General features: G+C 42.0%; 1 protein-coding gene across 7 annotated transcripts in view; it reads right to left on the bottom strand.

Moving 5' to 3' along the window:
• Positions 1–424: 424 nt before the first annotated feature.
• The window catches only part of RERE (arginine-glutamic acid dipeptide repeats), a 248,613-nt gene continuing 230,565 nt past the window's right edge, over positions 425–18,472 (bottom strand). For 6 of the 7 annotated variants that reach the window (XM_062593138.1, XM_062593142.1, XM_062593143.1 and 3 more), the window contains 10 exons: positions 17,088–17,180; positions 16,093–16,292; positions 14,573–14,734; positions 13,021–13,134; positions 10,978–12,362; positions 9,975–10,197; positions 7,998–8,721; positions 5,176–5,322; positions 4,553–4,733; positions 425–3,484 (listed from right to left, as the gene is read on the bottom strand). In XM_062593138.1, the coding sequence (XP_062449122.1) occupies positions 3,451–3,484; positions 4,553–4,733; positions 5,176–5,322; positions 7,998–8,721; positions 9,975–10,197; positions 10,978–12,362; positions 13,021–13,134; positions 14,573–14,734; positions 16,093–16,292; positions 17,088–17,180 (3,263 nt within the window). In that variant the 3' untranslated portion in view covers positions 425–3,450. The remainder of the gene's footprint in view (positions 3,485–4,552; positions 4,734–5,175; positions 5,323–7,997; positions 8,722–9,974; positions 10,198–10,977; positions 12,363–13,020; positions 13,135–14,572; positions 14,735–16,092; positions 16,293–17,087; positions 17,181–18,472) is intronic. The other variant, XM_062593141.1, reaches the window with a different exon arrangement.

Genomic DNA, 18,472 nt, shown 5'->3' with positions numbered 1-18,472 from the left:
TGATGCAATGTGAGCTTCTCCACATACTTCATTTTATTTTAACTACTTGTTTGGGCCCAGACAGATTAGTGGCAACAACACATTATCACTGTACACAGAAAGCCCCTGAAGTCATGACAACTGGAACATCCGTGCACATTTGTTCTTTTCAGTTTGACTGCTTAACTATGGAAAAAAATACAGAAACTATGCAGTATGACTCTAGAGCATAAATGAGCCTCAGGCAGGCAGAATACATTCTGGAACTGGACATAATGTTGGTGCTTTATGTACTGTATATTAAAACTGAAATAACCTCTAAGGAGAAAATAAAGCCAAGAAAGAGACAGGACAGCCTTAAAACAGACAAGATTGCCATGCTGGAATCCTGCATTGCCCCAGATGGAAATACTCTTTTCCCACTAACAACAATCAACAGACACACTTGGCTTGCAGGCAAAACCTGGCTGCTGTAGTGTAGCTTGGTTTTATTTATGTCCACAAATATTTCAAAAAAATTACAAAATACTCAAATGGAGAGAACACAGAAGTCACGATTTCTGGGTTTCTACTCTGTTTACACTGTGTTATCCCATGGCAAACTACTCATATATACATTAAGCTTCAAGATATATATAAATGTAGCAGTCAGAATGTACACTCTGCTTTAACGGTGCAGTGAAACAAGCTCAACCATGACGACATAGAACAACAGAGACGTTTCAAAAACACTAAAGCAAAATTAAAAATAAATCTTTAAAACAGAGGAAAAATAAGAGAGATTTCTTAAAGAAAATCAAAAGGTCTGGATTGTTTTAACAAGGGCATTGAACACCAAGATGGTTTCAAAAACCACTGCATGTAAAGTTGTAGTTAATCACTGGTCTAAAATGGAAGAACCTCAGTGCTTCTTTGCTGAATGTGAACACAAAATAATATTTAATATTCAAACAATCAGAATGCTTATCTGAAAAAATCAGGATCAACTAATAGCTTTTGAACACAGATTGCAAAGCAACATTTGAAAAAAATATATAGAGGAAGAGAAAACCATGGGAGGAAATTAGCATCTTTTTAAGAACTATAGATAAAAAAGTAACAGCAAGAGAGAAGGGTCAGAAGAAATGGCCAAGGTGGTTGAACTCCCCATTCCCCAAATCCCATATGGTAAAAACTGAGGAAGAAGAGGATTTTAACTGAAATGTGTTTACTTATCTCTTAAGTAAACTGAGGTGCTCTCTCTGCTGGGCAGGACAATCTTATTAGCTCTTCCCACAAACATTAAAAATGTTACTCACTAGAAAACTATTAACTATTTCACCTGATCACTGCAGACACAGACTAAAGGCATTGACTGAAGAAAACTTTACCATCCTTGATTCTAGGCTGACCTCCTGGTTTCCAAATCTCAGAAATACTAGCTGTTACTGCTAACGCCTTCGCAGAGAGTTCAAACACAGCAGATGGAACTGATTAAATGTTACTGCAGTTCCTTAGCGTTGAGAAATCTGGAATGGAGGATAGAAAAAAGAGGGAAGGTCAGAATCAGCTGAAATAGGCCCTTCTCTCTCCAATGACACTTTTGCCTTAAAAGGACCTGGAATACCCTAACACAAGCTTGTAATTCCTCAACTGATGTTACTAACTGTTCAACAGTAACATTTTGGCATTAATACACTGACACTGATTTGCAACCCATGCAGTGGATGCACTGTCCTGCCATGCCTTCCGTTAAAATGAATGATTAACTACAAGTTTATCAAACATGGCTCAGTACAGTTCTATGACACGACCACCACATTTAACAGTCTACAACAGCAGAGATAGAGCCCTCATAAGTTAAGGGAGATAACTGGGAGGAGGTTATGCACCAGTAGATAACATGGCCAGCAGAGTCATATGTCTGTTGGCTGCATCACCCTCTGCTCTGGCAAAAAAACATAGCAAAACAATAAAATAAAATAAAATAAAAATTCTGTCTAGATAAGTTTGCAGAGCTGTCTATAAAAATGATGCCCACTGGTCTTCTATGTATGCCTCTCCTTTTACCATCTACATGGGAACTAAGCCAATAGGAGTTGTTCTGTGTGGACCTATTGTTTTGGGAGTCAGTAAATGTTACTGTCTATATATCTGATTAATCTCAAAGCAGTAAGTTCCTGAGATACGGAACTGCGGTGGCAGCTAAAAAGCTTTTGTTTACATAAAATGAAACTAAAAAAGCCAAACAGAAATAGTGACTGATCTTGCAAAACAACTTTAAAAGCATTAAACCAGTTGCCTAGTCCACTTTTATTAAAAATGTATCAAACACAAAAGGCCAGGAAGAGCAAATCCTTCAAAAATATGCACATGCATGCAAAATTCTGGCTGTACTAGTTTGAGCCATGGAACATTTTTTAAAAGGATTTTAGAAGAGATTATTTTTTGAACTTTTGCTGATATTTACTGATTCCATAAGGGATAGTCTAAAACTAATGTAGTTAAATTAAGATTCAAAGGTAATGGAAAGAAGTATATTACAGCCACTTTAAAGTAGGCATCAAAATGGTAAGCTAGTTCCAAGGACACCTATACTGCTGAGAAACCCAACTCAACAGAAATCATCTGCAGAACAGAGATGTAACACTAAAAAAAAACCCAACAAAAACAAACAAACAAACAAAAAGAACAGAAACAGTCATTTGCAACATTATCCCTGCAACTCCCTTTAATGCTTATTGTTGATTCCAAACCAAATTTCAAGCTTTTACCCATTTGAAATTATTGACACCCATCATTCCCTTTAATTAAAGGGATAATTATATATATTTTTTATTAAAAAATCAACTCTGTATTCTGTCAACACCAGGTAGGAATTCACAATTTGTGATGTTACTGAAAATCAAGATAAATGTTTCTGGAATTTTGTTTTGTTTCTCCCCTCTACCCAAAAAATTATTTACAGACTTAAAAAGCCATGCTGCAGAACTGAGCTTTCTTTAAAATTATGAAGATTTCCTACAATGTATTAAAATAAAAGTAGATTTTTATTATTATAGCACTTGGATTCAGAGCTTGTTATGCCACCTACTTGCAATCCTTGTTTTTTTTTTTTAATAGATATAGATGCATTGAGTGTCTCTTCACGCACAGTGACTTGTGAATTCTAGCACCTACTCAAAACAAACTAATAAGAAAAAAAACAAGATTGCAGGAAGTTCTCTGAATATTCCATACAGTCCTGTATTTTCAATAGGCTTCTGAATACGTTGTCATGCAGGGAGACCCACACCAGTCTTGAGAAATCTTCTCTACAAATGAACACTATGCTGATAAGTCTCTACTCGTTGGGTGGTTGCTTGTTTTAAATATATAAAGAAATCTTTATAAGATATTCTTTTCCTTTTGTAGCTCTTATTGTATGTAAAAATGTTCCATTCCTTCCCAAGGACTGGGGTTTCCAAGACAGCATTACAAATAAATAATTTATTACAACTGTTTGTCGCCTTCTTTCTTCAGTCGACTGAAAGAGAAAAAAAAACTTATTTTAACAAATGAAGGAAATGAAGGAGGTGTCATGACACTTCAGTGACAGCTTGACTTCCTGCTAACCTTGCCCAGGTGCCCTGAAGTGGGGAGAGGTTGAAACAGGACTTCTGATCATTCAGCACAAAATGAGAACCACTGTAAGAGCACTGATAACACCATCTGTCATGGAAGAAGGTGATGACCTTTCTCTACTGAAGCACTCCTTACATGTGAGCAAGATCACTAGTGCCAGCTCATCAAGATTTAGCTTTCTCTGCAGTTGCACACAAAATGACAATCAGCAGTAGGTAGACTGGCTGCCCCCACAGTACAAAACCAGCAGGCAATTTTGGAAGGCAGAAGCAAGGAGTGAAACACCAGAGCAGAACAGTTTAAGGCAGGTATTTAACATGCTGCGTCCTATAGATCCTTACTATATGCAGATATGCTGAAGTGATCCTTGCTCAGTGCTGGAGGCTTTTTCTTCTGAGTTGATACATCATCAGTGACCATTGCCAAATAGAAAATAAGATGGTGTCAGGGAAGGCAGTCTAAGAAAACCACTCTACTGTAAACACCATATAGCATTGTGGGGAGAAAGACTCACATGATTCACCTAGGTCTTCTCAGCTGTTATTGTGGGATGCATGTTATTCACACATTTCAATCTTCTGTTGCCTTTAGTTATTTCTTCAGATTTACTGGCAGATAAATTCATCTCCACTTTTCATTCATAAAGCTTTTCCCACCCTCCTCCTCTACCTTTCTCTAGAAAGTATGAGACATGGAAGCAGAGATTGTAATGTGTCACACACTAAAAAGCCCAATCAGAGGTAGTCCTGCAACGCAAGACTCAGCTAGTCCACCTCGTGTTAGTAATTCTGACCTAGCTTCCCAGCTGCCCATCATCTATGTCCAAATCAGATCTTACTGCAGCTTGAACATCCTCCATGGGTGCATCAAGATAATCTCAGCACACAGTAAGGCAGGCAGTAATTTAGAAGAAAGAAAAAGATGAAGGAAGCTGAGCATAGTCTCCAAAAGCCTTGATAGCACCTCTCACCTGTAATAATCTTCCTGACTTGGTAGATGACCACCATGCATGTGAGGATGCCCATGCAACCACTGTTGCTCCATTGCCAGTCTTTGCAGCTCTGCTGACTGAGCATGCATGGCCTGCAGCTGGTGGGCTGCAGACATAGGAGGTGGAATGGCACCAGGCAGATCTCGTGGGTAAGGGGTACCTATGACAGACAGAGTTACACACTTTCACAAACATACATTTGTTCCTGCTATGAGGGCTGCACAGAGTTATCACCTGAAACATTTTTTTCTTTTTTAAGCCAGCAAAAGGGAGCAACTTGCCCGGGATTACATGGTAAACACCTCAGTAAGCAGAGTAGTGTCCTGACCTCTCAATTCAGGCCTACACTCACCATGTCATCACAGATGCCACAGCCACTCAGTTCCAGAGAAGGTATTAATAACATTTGTCTCCAAAATTATACTGTATCTCCCAAAATGTACACACATTAGCCAGCATAATCAGGAAAGAGTCAGAACTGTGAAGTCACAGCTCAACTCCTTTCCTCCAACCCCCCTTCCAAGAAATGCTATGCCCTGGAAGAAAACACGACAGTGCAGACCAAAGACCAGCCTCCAAAGAGGTCCATAAAATGCTCTCACCAAAGACTGGATGCCGGAGCATTTCATGCTCATGAGGTGGCTGCCCTAGCAATGGGTTGGGGATGGTCCCAGGTGGGTAGGGAAAGCGTGCCAAATGGGGCCCAGCTGCTAAAGGATCCACCAGCGGGTGAACAGGTCCTGCTGAACCTTTAAAACAAGGAAAAAAATAAAGCAATCAACTGCTTGGGGAAGCATCACTATTGAGAGATCAAAAGCCCTGTAACTACTTGAGTTGGATCAGCATTTGGCCTAATTGGCATGTAATTACCAGGAGCTTAGCTCCATCCAATTTGAAACCCACTTTTCTATCTTCAAGTGTTTAAAGTGACATCTGCTTGCCAAACAGTCTTAATTGTTAAAGCAACAACCCAAGGCTTTTAATTTCAACAAGAAAAAAGAAATCCACCAAGTGGCAGGAAACAGCAAATAGCAAAAACACCTAAGCTTTCATTTTCAGCTGTTTCTTTCAAGCCCCCATACACACTGCAGCAGTGCTTGCTAATCAGACTTGCTCAGCCTAACACAGGCAAACTGAGATGTTGTTCAACACTGAGGACTTAGAAAAACATCTTGCTGCACAGGATTGCTCTTGCCTTTATTTTGTCTTGCAAGATCTCTCCCGATAGAGATTTTAATTGATTATCATAATTACATTTTCCCCATATGTTCAGCATGCACATGTTCTTGGCAAACACCTCATGTTGACTCTGTTGTCTCTGAAAAAAACAGATCTGCTCTTCACCTCCTAGCCGCTTGTTCACGCCTCTTCACTACCACTGCTTGTTGGTGCACCTGTGCAATGGATTGGCCTGGGGAACTTGTTCAGGAATGAGTTATATTTCTCCAATCTGTTTGTTCCACCTTCTGCCCCAAACTCTGCAACAGTAGTGCTGGCATGACAGCAGGGCAGTTCAAGGACAGCAACAAGCTGTCATGAATCAGCAGAACTGCTTCTTTTTGTAACAGCCCCAGCTGTTACATTCAACAAACTACCCTCCACATTTAGGACAATTATTATACCAGCAAACAGAACAGATACAAAAAGAAAAATGGCTGCCAAAACCAAAAGCAGTTGGACAAACCCATGCCAGGCTTTTTTTCAAACTCTGCACAGTTGTGTATAAGGTCACCTCTCATTCCTAGGGTCTCTAGGTCCAATGTTATTCCTCCTTTCCCTCTTCCTAGGAATCTCCTGTACTTGGCTATCACAAATGACCTCAAGTATATGGCTATGAACAGGACTGTTTCAGTTGGGTTTCTAGAGAGTCCTAAGGATTGTGGAAATAAGCAATCCCGTTTCTACCTATCAGTGCAAATGACTACTAATTACAGATCTGCTCCCATAGATAAGCCTAGGAAGAAACATGCTGAACTCCGGTAACTGTTCCTGGGAGAGGTGGTAAACTATTTGACCTGAAGATGTAAACCTTGTACAGAGAAATCTGTCCATAATTTGCACAAAGTCAATGTCAACCAATGAACAAAGCAAACAGCTTGAAGAACACTGATCCTCCACGCAATCATCCCTTTCCCACATCCCCTAACAATCTCACGAGACCCTGCTGACTTCCTTGCTATACTATCTGGCTTCTGTAACCATACTCCAATTCCGTCCCTACTCCAGAAAGCAGATATCCCAATTACGTTTAATGCTTATACTCCAAAATGAACTATGTTGTATTTGCTTGCACAAACAGTACATTTGTAGCCAGCTGCACCAGGAGCTGCACTGCATGTGTTTGGACTGCTTTCTTTTTCTGACTTGGCTGCTATTGCACCTTTTGCCTTGCTTGCTATGTTCTCTCCAATCTGCTACCAGAAATATGAAAACTTCAGTTTAGCACCCTACCTTCCAGATTCAGGACATGCTCAGAAAAATAACTCTGCAGCTTGTTTTAGAAATGAACAAGGTACCAATTCATTTCTGAGAATATTAAACATACTGGGAAAATATTCCACAAGAATAATGTAAATCACGAAAAAAAAATGTAACTAAAAAGTTGCCAACTCATAAGCTTAGATGGTTCTGACAAGAATGGTGACAGAATTTCAGCTCAGCTAAAGTCAGATGGTTTGCCTGTCAAAGGACTAGGGAGATAAAGTCTTTCTCTCCTGATTTTTTACAGTTCCTGTATGAGAATACCAGTCTGACCTCCCTTCCAGCTGTAACTCAGTGTAACAGCCATCAGCATCAGCAGTGCTACCAGTTCCATGACATTTCTCCTAGTGAATCCCCTTTGCTCAGTGGAGTTTCCACCTGTGAACCATGTGCCACTGTAACATGGCACTCTAGGACTCCAGCAGTTAAAAAAAACAGAAAGCCTTTTATAGTGATAGTGTACAGTGCCTTTTCTGACAAGGCATAAGCATGCAGAACAGTATTGGTTTCACTAAACTTATCCTGAACAGGACAACTCTGCCCTAGAACAAATTAGGATCATATACTTGAGTGTAAAATATATAGTATTATAGTACTAGTCAAGCACAGAAAAACTACTTCATCTAAAAACACAATCCAGCTATTTTGGTTGTGGCCCAGCAGTACTTCAATGTCCCCTGTGGGCAGAGAAAGCATTTGCCTGTAAGAATTCAAACATGATAAATTTGGTAGCCCGTTTGTTATACAGCAATGCTGTCATACAGTGGGGCTACACTCAGATATCGTAAGCTTGTTCAATACCAAGACCAATGTTACGTACAAAAAGCTGGAGATTTTGCTGCTCATAATTCCAGAATGTCTGTCTGGTTTTGGGCAGACTTCTGCTAACAGCTCCTGAGAGAGTTTCCCTAGCAATCTGCCCAGCCCGCCTCCCTGGGCTCACCTTGATGTAAAGGATCCTGCTGATGTAGGTGTAAATGCGAATGTATGTGTGAATGTTGGTGATGGTGAGGCGTAACATTGAACATCTGGAGCCGTGCCAACGGGTCATTTGTCAGCGATGCCATCCGCTCGGCATGTATTCTCTCTGCTGCCAGTCTGTCAGGGTAGCTCATTTCAGGCCGTAACTGTGGGCCTGCCAGTGCAAGTCTCTCTCTTTCAAGGGGGTTCAAACCCGGATGGAAGGAAGCAAATGGGTGAGGTCCTGCTGTTGGGGGAATAGTCAGTGCACCATGCCTGGCAAAATGCTCCATGGGATTAGTAGCTGGGTGCAGTGCATCTAGCTCTGGGGGCTTCACCTCAAAGCCAGGTTTCATCCTCTCTCTCAACTCCCTTTCCCGGATTTCTCGCTCCCGGATTTCCCGCTCTCGTAGCTCTCGTTCCCGGATTGTGGGATCCACATTGTAGAGGCCAGGCATATGGTAGGCCAGAAGTGGATCAGTGGGGTTCAGGGGGACAAAGAAGGGATGATTACGGTTTGTTGGTGACATGACATGAGGACGTGCATATTCACTCAATGTTCGTAAAGCAGGTGTATCTGGACCGATATAAGGTGGCACAGCAGCAATGGTCGTTGGTGGAGGTTCAAACGAAGGCCTCATATGTGCTGGCCCACTGAGCTGAGACTCTCCAAGACGGCCTTCATGGGAGGAGCTAGATACCTTCTGCTGCACAGAATGGGGGAAAAGACTTTTAGTTCAGCACATTTAGCTTAAAAACATAGCAGGCATGCTTTCCCCTTTTCTGTGCTTCAAGCTCCAAAGGGGGCTGAGTTCAGTCTGCTGAGCCTCACAACTCCTGTAATTGGGAGCTCCAGTGTGGTTTGCATAAGAACTGGATTCTGTCTCTCCCATAGGCCAGAAAACAACTGCGTTGTAATGGCAGACTCAAAGCTGCGCTAACAGCTCTACTACCTGCATCCTCACATGGGTGACAGCTAGCTGGTACACATTACTACAGACTACCAGTCTTGTTTGCAAAGTGTTCTTCCTCCTCTCTCTACACTCGCTTGTATTGTAAAACTGACTAAACCCAGAGAAGTTCATCTCCACAGTCTGCAGCACAAAAAGTTTCACTCTGTCCACATCAGGATTTAGCATCCTGCTCTTCCCTCTAGACAAAGGCAGCACAGCACCTCTGGGGAGGGCAATAAGCACAGTTTACCCCTAGCAGCTGTGCAATATCCCCAAAATAAAGCCAAGTCCTCATACATGACATATCCCTTAATGAACAGGTGCTATATCCTCACCTTTACAATCCTGCAGAGATACGTAACTATGATTTACATCTCTGAAATGCACCATGGAAGAAGATTGTAATACTTTTTTTTTTCAGCACCAACAGAAATTACGCCAATTCTGGAGGCCCAAAAGTAAGCATTCCTTTCCACCAAGCCACAGAAAAGGGATTAGTTATATTGGCTTTTTACCTCAAGACTGAAGTTTGGATCTTCCCATAAAAATAAATTATGTGCCTTTAGTCAAGTTTACTTCAAATTTAGAAAGCCTTCAGTTCCCCTTTTCAGGGGATAACATTCTTTTGCCTGCACTTCAAAGGTAGAGAAACACACGGGAATTCACTATCTGCACTTAGGGAGCATTTTTCATCTCAAAACTTCTGCTCCAAGTAAACGTAAACATGGTCTAGTTATCCCCAGCTGTACTGGCTTCCCTCTCATCAGAAACAAACTGGAACAGAAACTCTCCATTTCCTTTAGAGAAGAGAAAGTAACAGGCAGGCCAGGAGATGCTCATAGTCTGTTGGCTTTCACTTAATATACGAGGCTCCCAACATTCACAAGTACCTGACTGTGTATGTGCAATTAAAACACTTCTGGCTGCTTGCATTCTGCAATCACTATCCAGTTCAGATCCTGCCAGATCAAAACCCTTATACAGCTCTTAGTTACAAATAAACTTACCGCAGCTCTTTCTGCTTCTCTTTCACGCTCACGCTCTCTCTCTCTTTCCTTCTCTTTTTCTTTCTCTCTTTCCCTCTCTTCTCTGGCTTTCTGCTCTGCCTCCCTTTTGGCCTTTTCAATGGCCTCTTCTCTCTTCTTGGCCAGTTTTGACCCTGCTAGAGGCATGAAGTACAAGTCCGCTCTTGAGCACGAGTTGTAACCACGGTCCAGGTGCTTATAAAACCTAGGAGAAACAAAAAGAGTTCAGCCCTGGGAAAGATAAGAGAGTCTTGGATTTAAGAGCTTCACATTGAAGAAAAACTAAATAGCACTCTGTAGTTACAATAACATAACCTGCTTCCCTGAAAGCCAAGCGAAGAACTAATTGTACCATATTACTCCATAGACAAGCAGAGTATAAATCTCTTCTTGGAAGTACAAGCTGTAATACCTGAATATGCTGGCTAACATAGTACCCCTTCCAGAAAAGCAAAGTAGTATCATGCCAGAAATTGGGAACGACAAACGTAAAATACACTCAACTCCCACATTTCTCACATGCATTTAAGAAACTTGCATAGTATAAATAAGCACCATTTCAGTTGATTCCCACTACAAAATGATCAGCAAATTGAAAAACAACAACTAGGAGACAAAGAAAAAACAAACATGCAAAATCTCCACTCATACAACTTGGGCACTTCACGGCAAACTAGGCAAAGTGAGCCAGGAAGGTCCAGCTGCAGCATCAGTTGTCTACCATAGCTATCTGAGGAAGGCAAAAGGTGGAAAAGACAAGATTGCCGCTTATCATAATGTCTCTACTAAAGCAGAAGAAGCCCTTAACAAAATGCTTTCTTGTCAAAAAGAAAAGCAATCCGATTTGGCTGCAGAATTAATTTCCAGTTCAAGGTCAGTAACACCTCAACTCCACTGTACCAGCAAAAGGTGCAAGCTTTTGGGTATGTCCTGCTACATGGAAAGACAGAGTGCATTCAGGAAGCACTGCTGATAGTCTCCATACCTGGCTGATTGACTAGCATGGCTTGGCGTATCCACCACAGTAGGTTCTGGTGATGGACTTCTGGGTGGAGGGGGAGGGCTTTCTGGTTCCTCAGCATCATCTGGAACTTCTTCTTTGATTTGGATAGGTGGTAGTGTGCAGGATGTCACCACTGGCACGTTCCCACTAGAAGCTGCTGATGTGGAGATGGAAGTCTGAAGTGGGATGCCAGGCACAGTGGGTGGTGTGGAAGTGGAGGGGCAAGAAGGAGGGGTGATGGAAGGTGGGCCTCCTGGGACAAATGCATGCTGAGTAAAGGTGGGCTGGGAGGACACCTGATGGAGCCCAGACGAGGGGTGATTGGTGGATGGGGGAAGGCTCTGACTCTGTGTCAGTACAGGAGGCTGGGCTTGCGAAGACTGCAGTGGCTGGCTTTGAGGCATAAGCTGCAAAGGAGGAGGGTGTGCAGATGGAGGATGATGGGTTGAGAGAGAGCTCAGGGGTTTTAGAGCAGGTGGTGGAGGCAAGTTGGAATTCATTGAGAATGGAGAAGGGCCAGAGAGATGAGGAGGGTGCTTGTGGGATGGAGCAGTAGGAAGTTGAGGGATCGGAGTGGTAGGGGGAGGTTTGATATGAGGCATGGCCATGGGGGCTGGGGGCAGGGGCTGCTCCCGCGGAGGCTGAGTCTGCTGCAGTGGGGTTGGTGTTGGCAGAGCAGGCTGTGTTACCTGAACCTGAAGAGTAGAGTGAGAATGAGATGGTGCCTGTGTCTGAAGGGGAACCTGAGACTGAGATGACTGAGTGGGGAGGGAAAATGGTTGAGGATTTACAGGATGAGACAAAAGGGGCTGGGTCTGCAGGCTATGAGGGGCAGGCTGTGCCTGGCTGTGGAGTGGAGGCTGCGAGTGAGGCTGCGAAGAGGCAGGGACCGGCTGGCTTTGTGACACACTCAGAGGCTGCAGAGGTGGATGGGGTGATGGGAGTCTCTGTGGGTGCAAACCAGGGGCCTGCTGTATGTGAGAGTGAGGAGGTGGCAATGCTGGGGCCTGGGGCTGGCTAGAAGGCTGGGATGCTGATGGTGAGACCTGTGGTGGAGCTGCAGCAGCACTTGACACTGCTGGCAGTGATGCTGGCAACTGGGCTGATATAGGTGGTGTAGGAGGAGGAGCCTGACCGGAGCTGCCCTGTGCCTGGAGCACTTGGGGCTGTGCTTGCAGCACTTGCTGTTGAGCAGATGAATCCGAGTCACTCTCATTGTCTTGAGGGCTAGGGATGCTTGGTGATGTGCTCCGGTTGTCCTGGTCAATGTCCTTGGGATCGCTGCTCCCTTCGTCATTGACGCTGCGGCTATCAGAGCTCTCGCCTTCGCCCTCACCCTCTGAGGGAGAGTTCGGTCGGCTGATCTCCTGCGGGGACAAAGGAAAGAGTAACTCGTGTGCATGAGGAAACTGCTCGCAGAACGTTACCAGCACACTGTAGGATGAAACCTATTATACATGTTAAAGCAGACATACCAACCCTGCAGGATTTTAATTAAAGCGGAACAAGCAATGCCAATATGAAAAACTAGCGGTCAAAATTCCCAAATCCAGTGCATGAAGTGAACCTGGTCAGGCAAAAAACAAGTCATGCACCTAATATACTGCACCGAGTAACGCCCAACCGCACTGGGCTGAAGAGGCCTCCTAAAAGTATTTCATTCGGGCTGTGGTACGATCAAATTCAGAGACCTCCACTGGTGAGGTCTTTTTCTAATTTGCCATGGAAGAAGCAAACACAATTAAAAAATAACCCAAAAAACTGAAGTGGTAGGGCCATAGCTGTAGTCCTATACTGTTATTATTAAGACTAAAAAAGGACTCCTGGACTTACTTCACCTCATTCCACTGTTCTCCAACAGAAAGAACATACTATAAAAGGGGTCGGCTTTCCAGCCACATATTAAATTACAATTTGCCACAGCTTAAATCAATTTTGTGATTTTGATTTGTTACTGGGTTTTCACCTCCTCCCATTCTCATCTCTTTTCCCAAAGTGAAAATATTCCTCTTCTGTGGGACTCACTTGAGTTTTGGATTTTTTGGCATTGGATCTGTCAGGTTCCTCTGTGTCAGAAGCTGCCTTTTCCCGTTGCCTCTTGGAGTTCTTGAGAGGAGAAGATACCTCTTCTTTTACCTTCTGCCACAAACGAAATGGAAGAGAATAGTTATCAGTGATGTAAATGCAAAAGTAAATGGAGCACATACCATCACTACAAAGATTCATACAAATAAAACCAGTAGGGTTCCTATGAAGCAGAAGAACTGATTAGAAGCTAACATAGGCAGTATTTAACAGTAATCCAATGTGCATGCCTCCCTTAACCAATCAAGGGGCAGAGAAATCTGTTCTAGAGCTACTGCTGCATTGCCCATCTGCAAAGAGCTGCTCCCACAAGACTTGCATTCACATAATACTCTAGCCACCCCCTGTGGATACCAAACTTAAGATGGGATTCAAAACAAGGCTACAGTTTTGCTCCTGGAGACAGAAACCCAAGGAGCACCTTGCAAACAAATCCTGCACACAAGCTATAAGGACAAGGGTCATCCTCAGGTAAAGCATTCCCCATCACATCAGGTAGATGTTGCTTTAAACTCTGAATTCAAAGGAATATTTTAAATCAGGTAGTACTGTTTCCACTTTCACCTTTGCAGAATCAAGTCCATCAGGAACTTTCATACTAGATCAGCTCCATACCAGTACAGCGTGATGAAGGCCAGCACTAGCTGTTAGAGAGGATGGAGCAAGAATTTCCTGCAGCAGATAGTCAAAGAATAATCCTCTTTGTACTGTATGAATCTCTTGCTTTTACTCCTAGTATTTTGAGAGGCCTATCCTCTCAAATATAGGGCTACTATGGAGTAGCTCTTAAAAAATTCCTACTGTAGTTCATAGTTTTATACATCATGTAATTACCCAATCTAACTTTACATTTTGCTAAGTTCTCAGTATTAACATGTGACAACTTGCCCTATGCTCTGGTTTTGACTTTAAAATAGTCATTCTTTATAACTTGCTACTTTTCAATTTATCCTGCTTAATGACAAGCTTTCCCTCTTCACCTAGCTTTGTCTCCTCAGTTGGAAAAGCACTTGTTCATTTGAATAGGCTAAATAGTAAAATTGCTCTGAAAATCAAGCAAATATGCATACAGGAAAAACAGTAAGAAATACAGTCACAGTTACTACCTATTCATATTCTGTTATAAATAAAGATTAAGTAGTGCTTAAAAAAACTCAGAACTGTCTACTTGTCTCAGACATAGCGTATCTGATCTGTACTACTTCTGTAAGCCAATGCTTGCATTTATATCTGAAATTGAAGGATGAGTGTACCATAAGAGCAGTATGGCTATGTGCAAACGGCTCAGTAGCTTTTTATCGCTACATAACCTTATACACGGGAACAAAGCATCGGTCAGACACAGCCTTATGTTTTTTGTTCATCTAAACGTATAGGAATTTCTAGGTCACCGAGAGATTCCTTGGCCTGCTAGAACCTCCATCTCATTCAGTGGATTGAAGAGGTCTCAAGTGTCCAGCTCTAACACAAAAGAAGAACAGGGAAGTTCTACCTTGGTGGACTTCTTCACTGAGTCTGCTTTGCTGTCATTACTGGAGGTACTGGCAGCACTGGGAGAGTTACGGCCACTGGAACGGATGTCTTCATTAATAGGTGAGGCTCTACCATCAGGGCTGGCTGGTTGCTTTTTACGACCACTACGTAGTGTAGACATCTATTTGTTTAACAGAAATAGAAGTATATCAAAGACAGTATTTGCCCAACGTTTTAGTTTCCTGTGCTACAGCAGGGACCGGGATAGAGTATCCCTGCTAAGTGCTTGAGAAATAGAAAAATCAAAAGCATTAAACGTTTTTACCATGTCCTTGAAGGCTCATCTTGGCTTAAAGTAAAAGGAGGCAAATTTGCCTACTCAGAAACATTATCTGCTGCTTATTTTATTAAGCAGTGCCTGCTGGAAATGAGAAAGATGTTCCCCTAGCTACTGCTTGCATGCTAGGTTTTCTTTTTAAAGGGCAGGTGTGCATGCACACAATGGATGGGCTTAGGATGAGACCCTCATGTTCTATAAACAAACAAAAAAGTCTATCTGTTGGCATAAAACAAGGCAGATACAAGAGTAACCTAGATATGAAGCATTCAGGCAGCCAACAGCAATTTCTAAAAACCGTAATAGTTTCAATGTGCTCCTGCTATAAAATAAGGAATCACAGTAGAATTTGTTGCAATAATTAATGCTATTTCACTTGTTTCTCTTCCAATTTAGTAGCTGTGTGGATGGCTGGCTACCGAGAAATGATAAAGCCAACCTTAAGCTGATAACGTAGCCTGACAAGATATTTAGAAATAATGGTCAAGTAAATATGTTCAGAAAGGTGGACAGGGAAGGACAAAGAGCAGAAGAAATCTGCTGCTTTCTATTAGCCAAACACCAAAATAAGCATCAGATTATGTGGTGTTCCCACTGGAGTCCTCAAAAGTGACTTGCACACAGTAAGGCTCCTGGCATTTCATCCGGAGTAAAGCCTTTGTGGTAGAGCACACTACCCACAGCAGTGAACCACAGTTTTTGGTGGACGAAGGATTTTTAACGGCAGTCATGTGAAGAGAACACGAGTAGCATTTAAACTTTTAAAACTCTTTCTTTAAAGCAAGCCCAAGGGCTTATCTCTGACAGGACTCAGCAGCAAAAAGGATATATACTTGTACCAAACCTGCAGTGATACACAGGTCAAGTACTCCCTTATGCTAATAGTCTATTGTCTTCATCCATACAATATAAAGGAAGATTTGTATTCGTGGAATTAAGAAAAAGAAAAGAAAAGAAGAATAGTTTGACTAAAACTCGTGAAAGAGACACATCAGCTCCTTTTTTGAAGCAAGTCTCACCCTCAGCATGTCAGCAAATCTCACATTTGCATACATAAATCTAGCTGCAGGAACATACAATGGCAAACAGGCAAGGCAGAGGCAACAAGAGTCATTTTAGAAGTCCAATCATCATTCTCAAGGCAATGCCTCCTCTTTGCAGAAGAGGCTGAAAAGCAAAAGAATGAAGAGTATTAAGCCTACCGAGCCTCGACTCCGCCTCGTCCTCATGCTATGCTTTCCACTAAGTCCATCATCTTCCTCTTTGACAGGCTTAAACATAAAGGGTGGAGGGTCCACAGGCTTCTCAATGGGTGGGAGCTCGCCGTATTTCTTGAAGTGGATGCGACAATCAGTGCACAGTAAGATGTTTTCTCGACCGCCGTGGTGCCAGTCCTTGGAGGCTTAGGGCAGGTAAAGTGAAAGCTTAGACATTCACAATCTACTAGGTATGTACAAACACACTGCATTATTTAAAACACAAATAAATAAAAAATTCACACACTAACGATTACAGAAATGTCTGCTTTTGTACAGAAATCTAAGATGGGAAACTCTCTGGAAAACTCTATCCTGTTCCAGGCTTAGCTTGTATTTAAATGTAGATTTTCAGTGCCTCGTTACAGGCTACTTCTTTACTTAGGCAACTACTGCTTTAAAAATAAGGGAAAAGTTTCATTTGCTTTATCTAGGGACTAGGTTGCTATTATTTTCCAAAGTCGTGGTTTATTAACTTTGAATTGTGAACTTTCATCTCTCCCTTCCCTTACTTACGCAGAGGCTCACACCTCAACGCTATGAATGTACCCAGATAAAAGTGTTTGTGAAAGCTGTCCAAGAGAAGTGAAACTACTGCAGAACAGCCTTAGTGCATTATAAAAAAAGTTTTGTATTGTGACAGTCACAGTTCAATACTGATTTACAACTCCGCAAATGGATTATATGAAGAATTCTGTTAAGACGTAGATTTTACTGTATACATATCTACCTCTCAGGATTCTCCCTTGCCACTGCAATGCTAGTTTGCAATTGTAAATCACGATTAATTCTTCCAAAAATACTGCATATTTTAGTGTTAATTCAACCCTACATTTTTTGAAACACTGTACACGCACAAGAACTGCTCTTGCTTGAATGAACCTGTGTTAAATAGGCAGTAGCAGAAGGAAGAGAGATACAGCAATGTATCAGGCGCATACTGGTTGTGAAGCAGTGACGACAGGCGTAGCCCTTCAGTTCCTGTTCACTGTCCTCGCTGTCGAAGTCATCTTCGCTGGCCGAGCTCAAGTCCACTGAATAAGTAAAGAATGAGGGGAGAAAAGGGAAAGGGAAAACAATTCAGCAAGATTTTCTATTTCCTCCTACCTGGCTGAATAACCGTAATGACAGTTCCCGCATACATTGTGACTTCCTACAATTATCAATGCCAACGCTTCACATTTTGCAAATTAAGCAGGGCCAGACTGTTCAGTCTGTTGATTAAAAGATTATTTCAGGAATACACAAAGTGATGTAACTCACAGAACTTTTGATCTAGTATGTGATACTACTCCAGTTATGTAGTCGTTCAAATATTGTTTGTGCTAATGAAGATGGCTGTGTTCCTAAAGTACAACTTTCAAGAAAAAGGATGCGGAACTGCTGTTGTGCTCTGTCAGCCAGTCGATATATCTCACCCAAGAGCTTATATTTCACCCAAAGAGTTTTGCAGGTGGATGAAACACTGCTTATGTATAACATGCCGGTTTGCAAAACACTGCGATGTCTTTGGAAAAGAGGCAAAACACAGATACCACCAGCTTTCCAGTTCTTACTGTAAGCCTCCTTAGAGTAGTCAGAGTCCTGAGAAAATTACATTTCAATATATCATTTTTTGAAGAAGTGAAGAATATTAGAGGGTCACTTTCACTTGTGGCAAGCAGCATACAGCAAACTATCTGATTACAAGGCTATCAGCTAAAAAGCACTAAACTACTGCAGATCTGCCAACATCACAAGTATTTGGAAAAACTCTTCATACACCTACACAAAAACTGAATCCTATATCATCTTTTAAAAAAAAACTCAGGAGCAAATCTTTTCTTATTTAGAGTATGACATTTTCCAGACACTTGCTATAAATTCACGTTGTAGTAAGTCTAATTTTTCACAAGCAAAAAGCCCCGTCTAGGAAAACATTCTGATGTGTGGCCTCTTCTGTTCACATCTTTAATTAGGAAAGTTGATGTTGATACAAGAATACTGCTTTTTCTGAAGGTTCTGAGAGGATATTTTGTCATACGTGCAGGTTGTAGAGAGGGAATAACTACTGGGTTTCCATTAACATTTGTCATCAGTGCTTTACTCTAACCAACACAGGGTCCCATTTAACAACTTCTGGCATTGCAACAGTAGCTGCTGGCACTATCACAATTTCTACACTAATTTTTACCAGTGTTAAACCTTAAATGCAAAATTAACATCAGGCTAGAACTTGGCTTCTTCTACTGAATTACTTTCTTTTCTACTGCAGTGGGATCCATATGGATGGGTCCTTCCAGCCACATGCACTTTTAAGTGCTGAATATCCTGGACTGAGCTGTAG

This window comes from Rhea pennata, chromosome 22 (genome assembly GCF_028389875.1).
Source record: "Rhea pennata isolate bPtePen1 chromosome 22, bPtePen1.pri, whole genome shotgun sequence".
Classification (NCBI taxonomy): domain Eukaryota; kingdom Metazoa; phylum Chordata; class Aves; order Rheiformes; family Rheidae; genus Rhea; species Rhea pennata.
The sequence above is the reverse complement of the archived record's forward strand: the minus strand, read 5'-3'. Positions and strand labels throughout refer to the sequence as shown.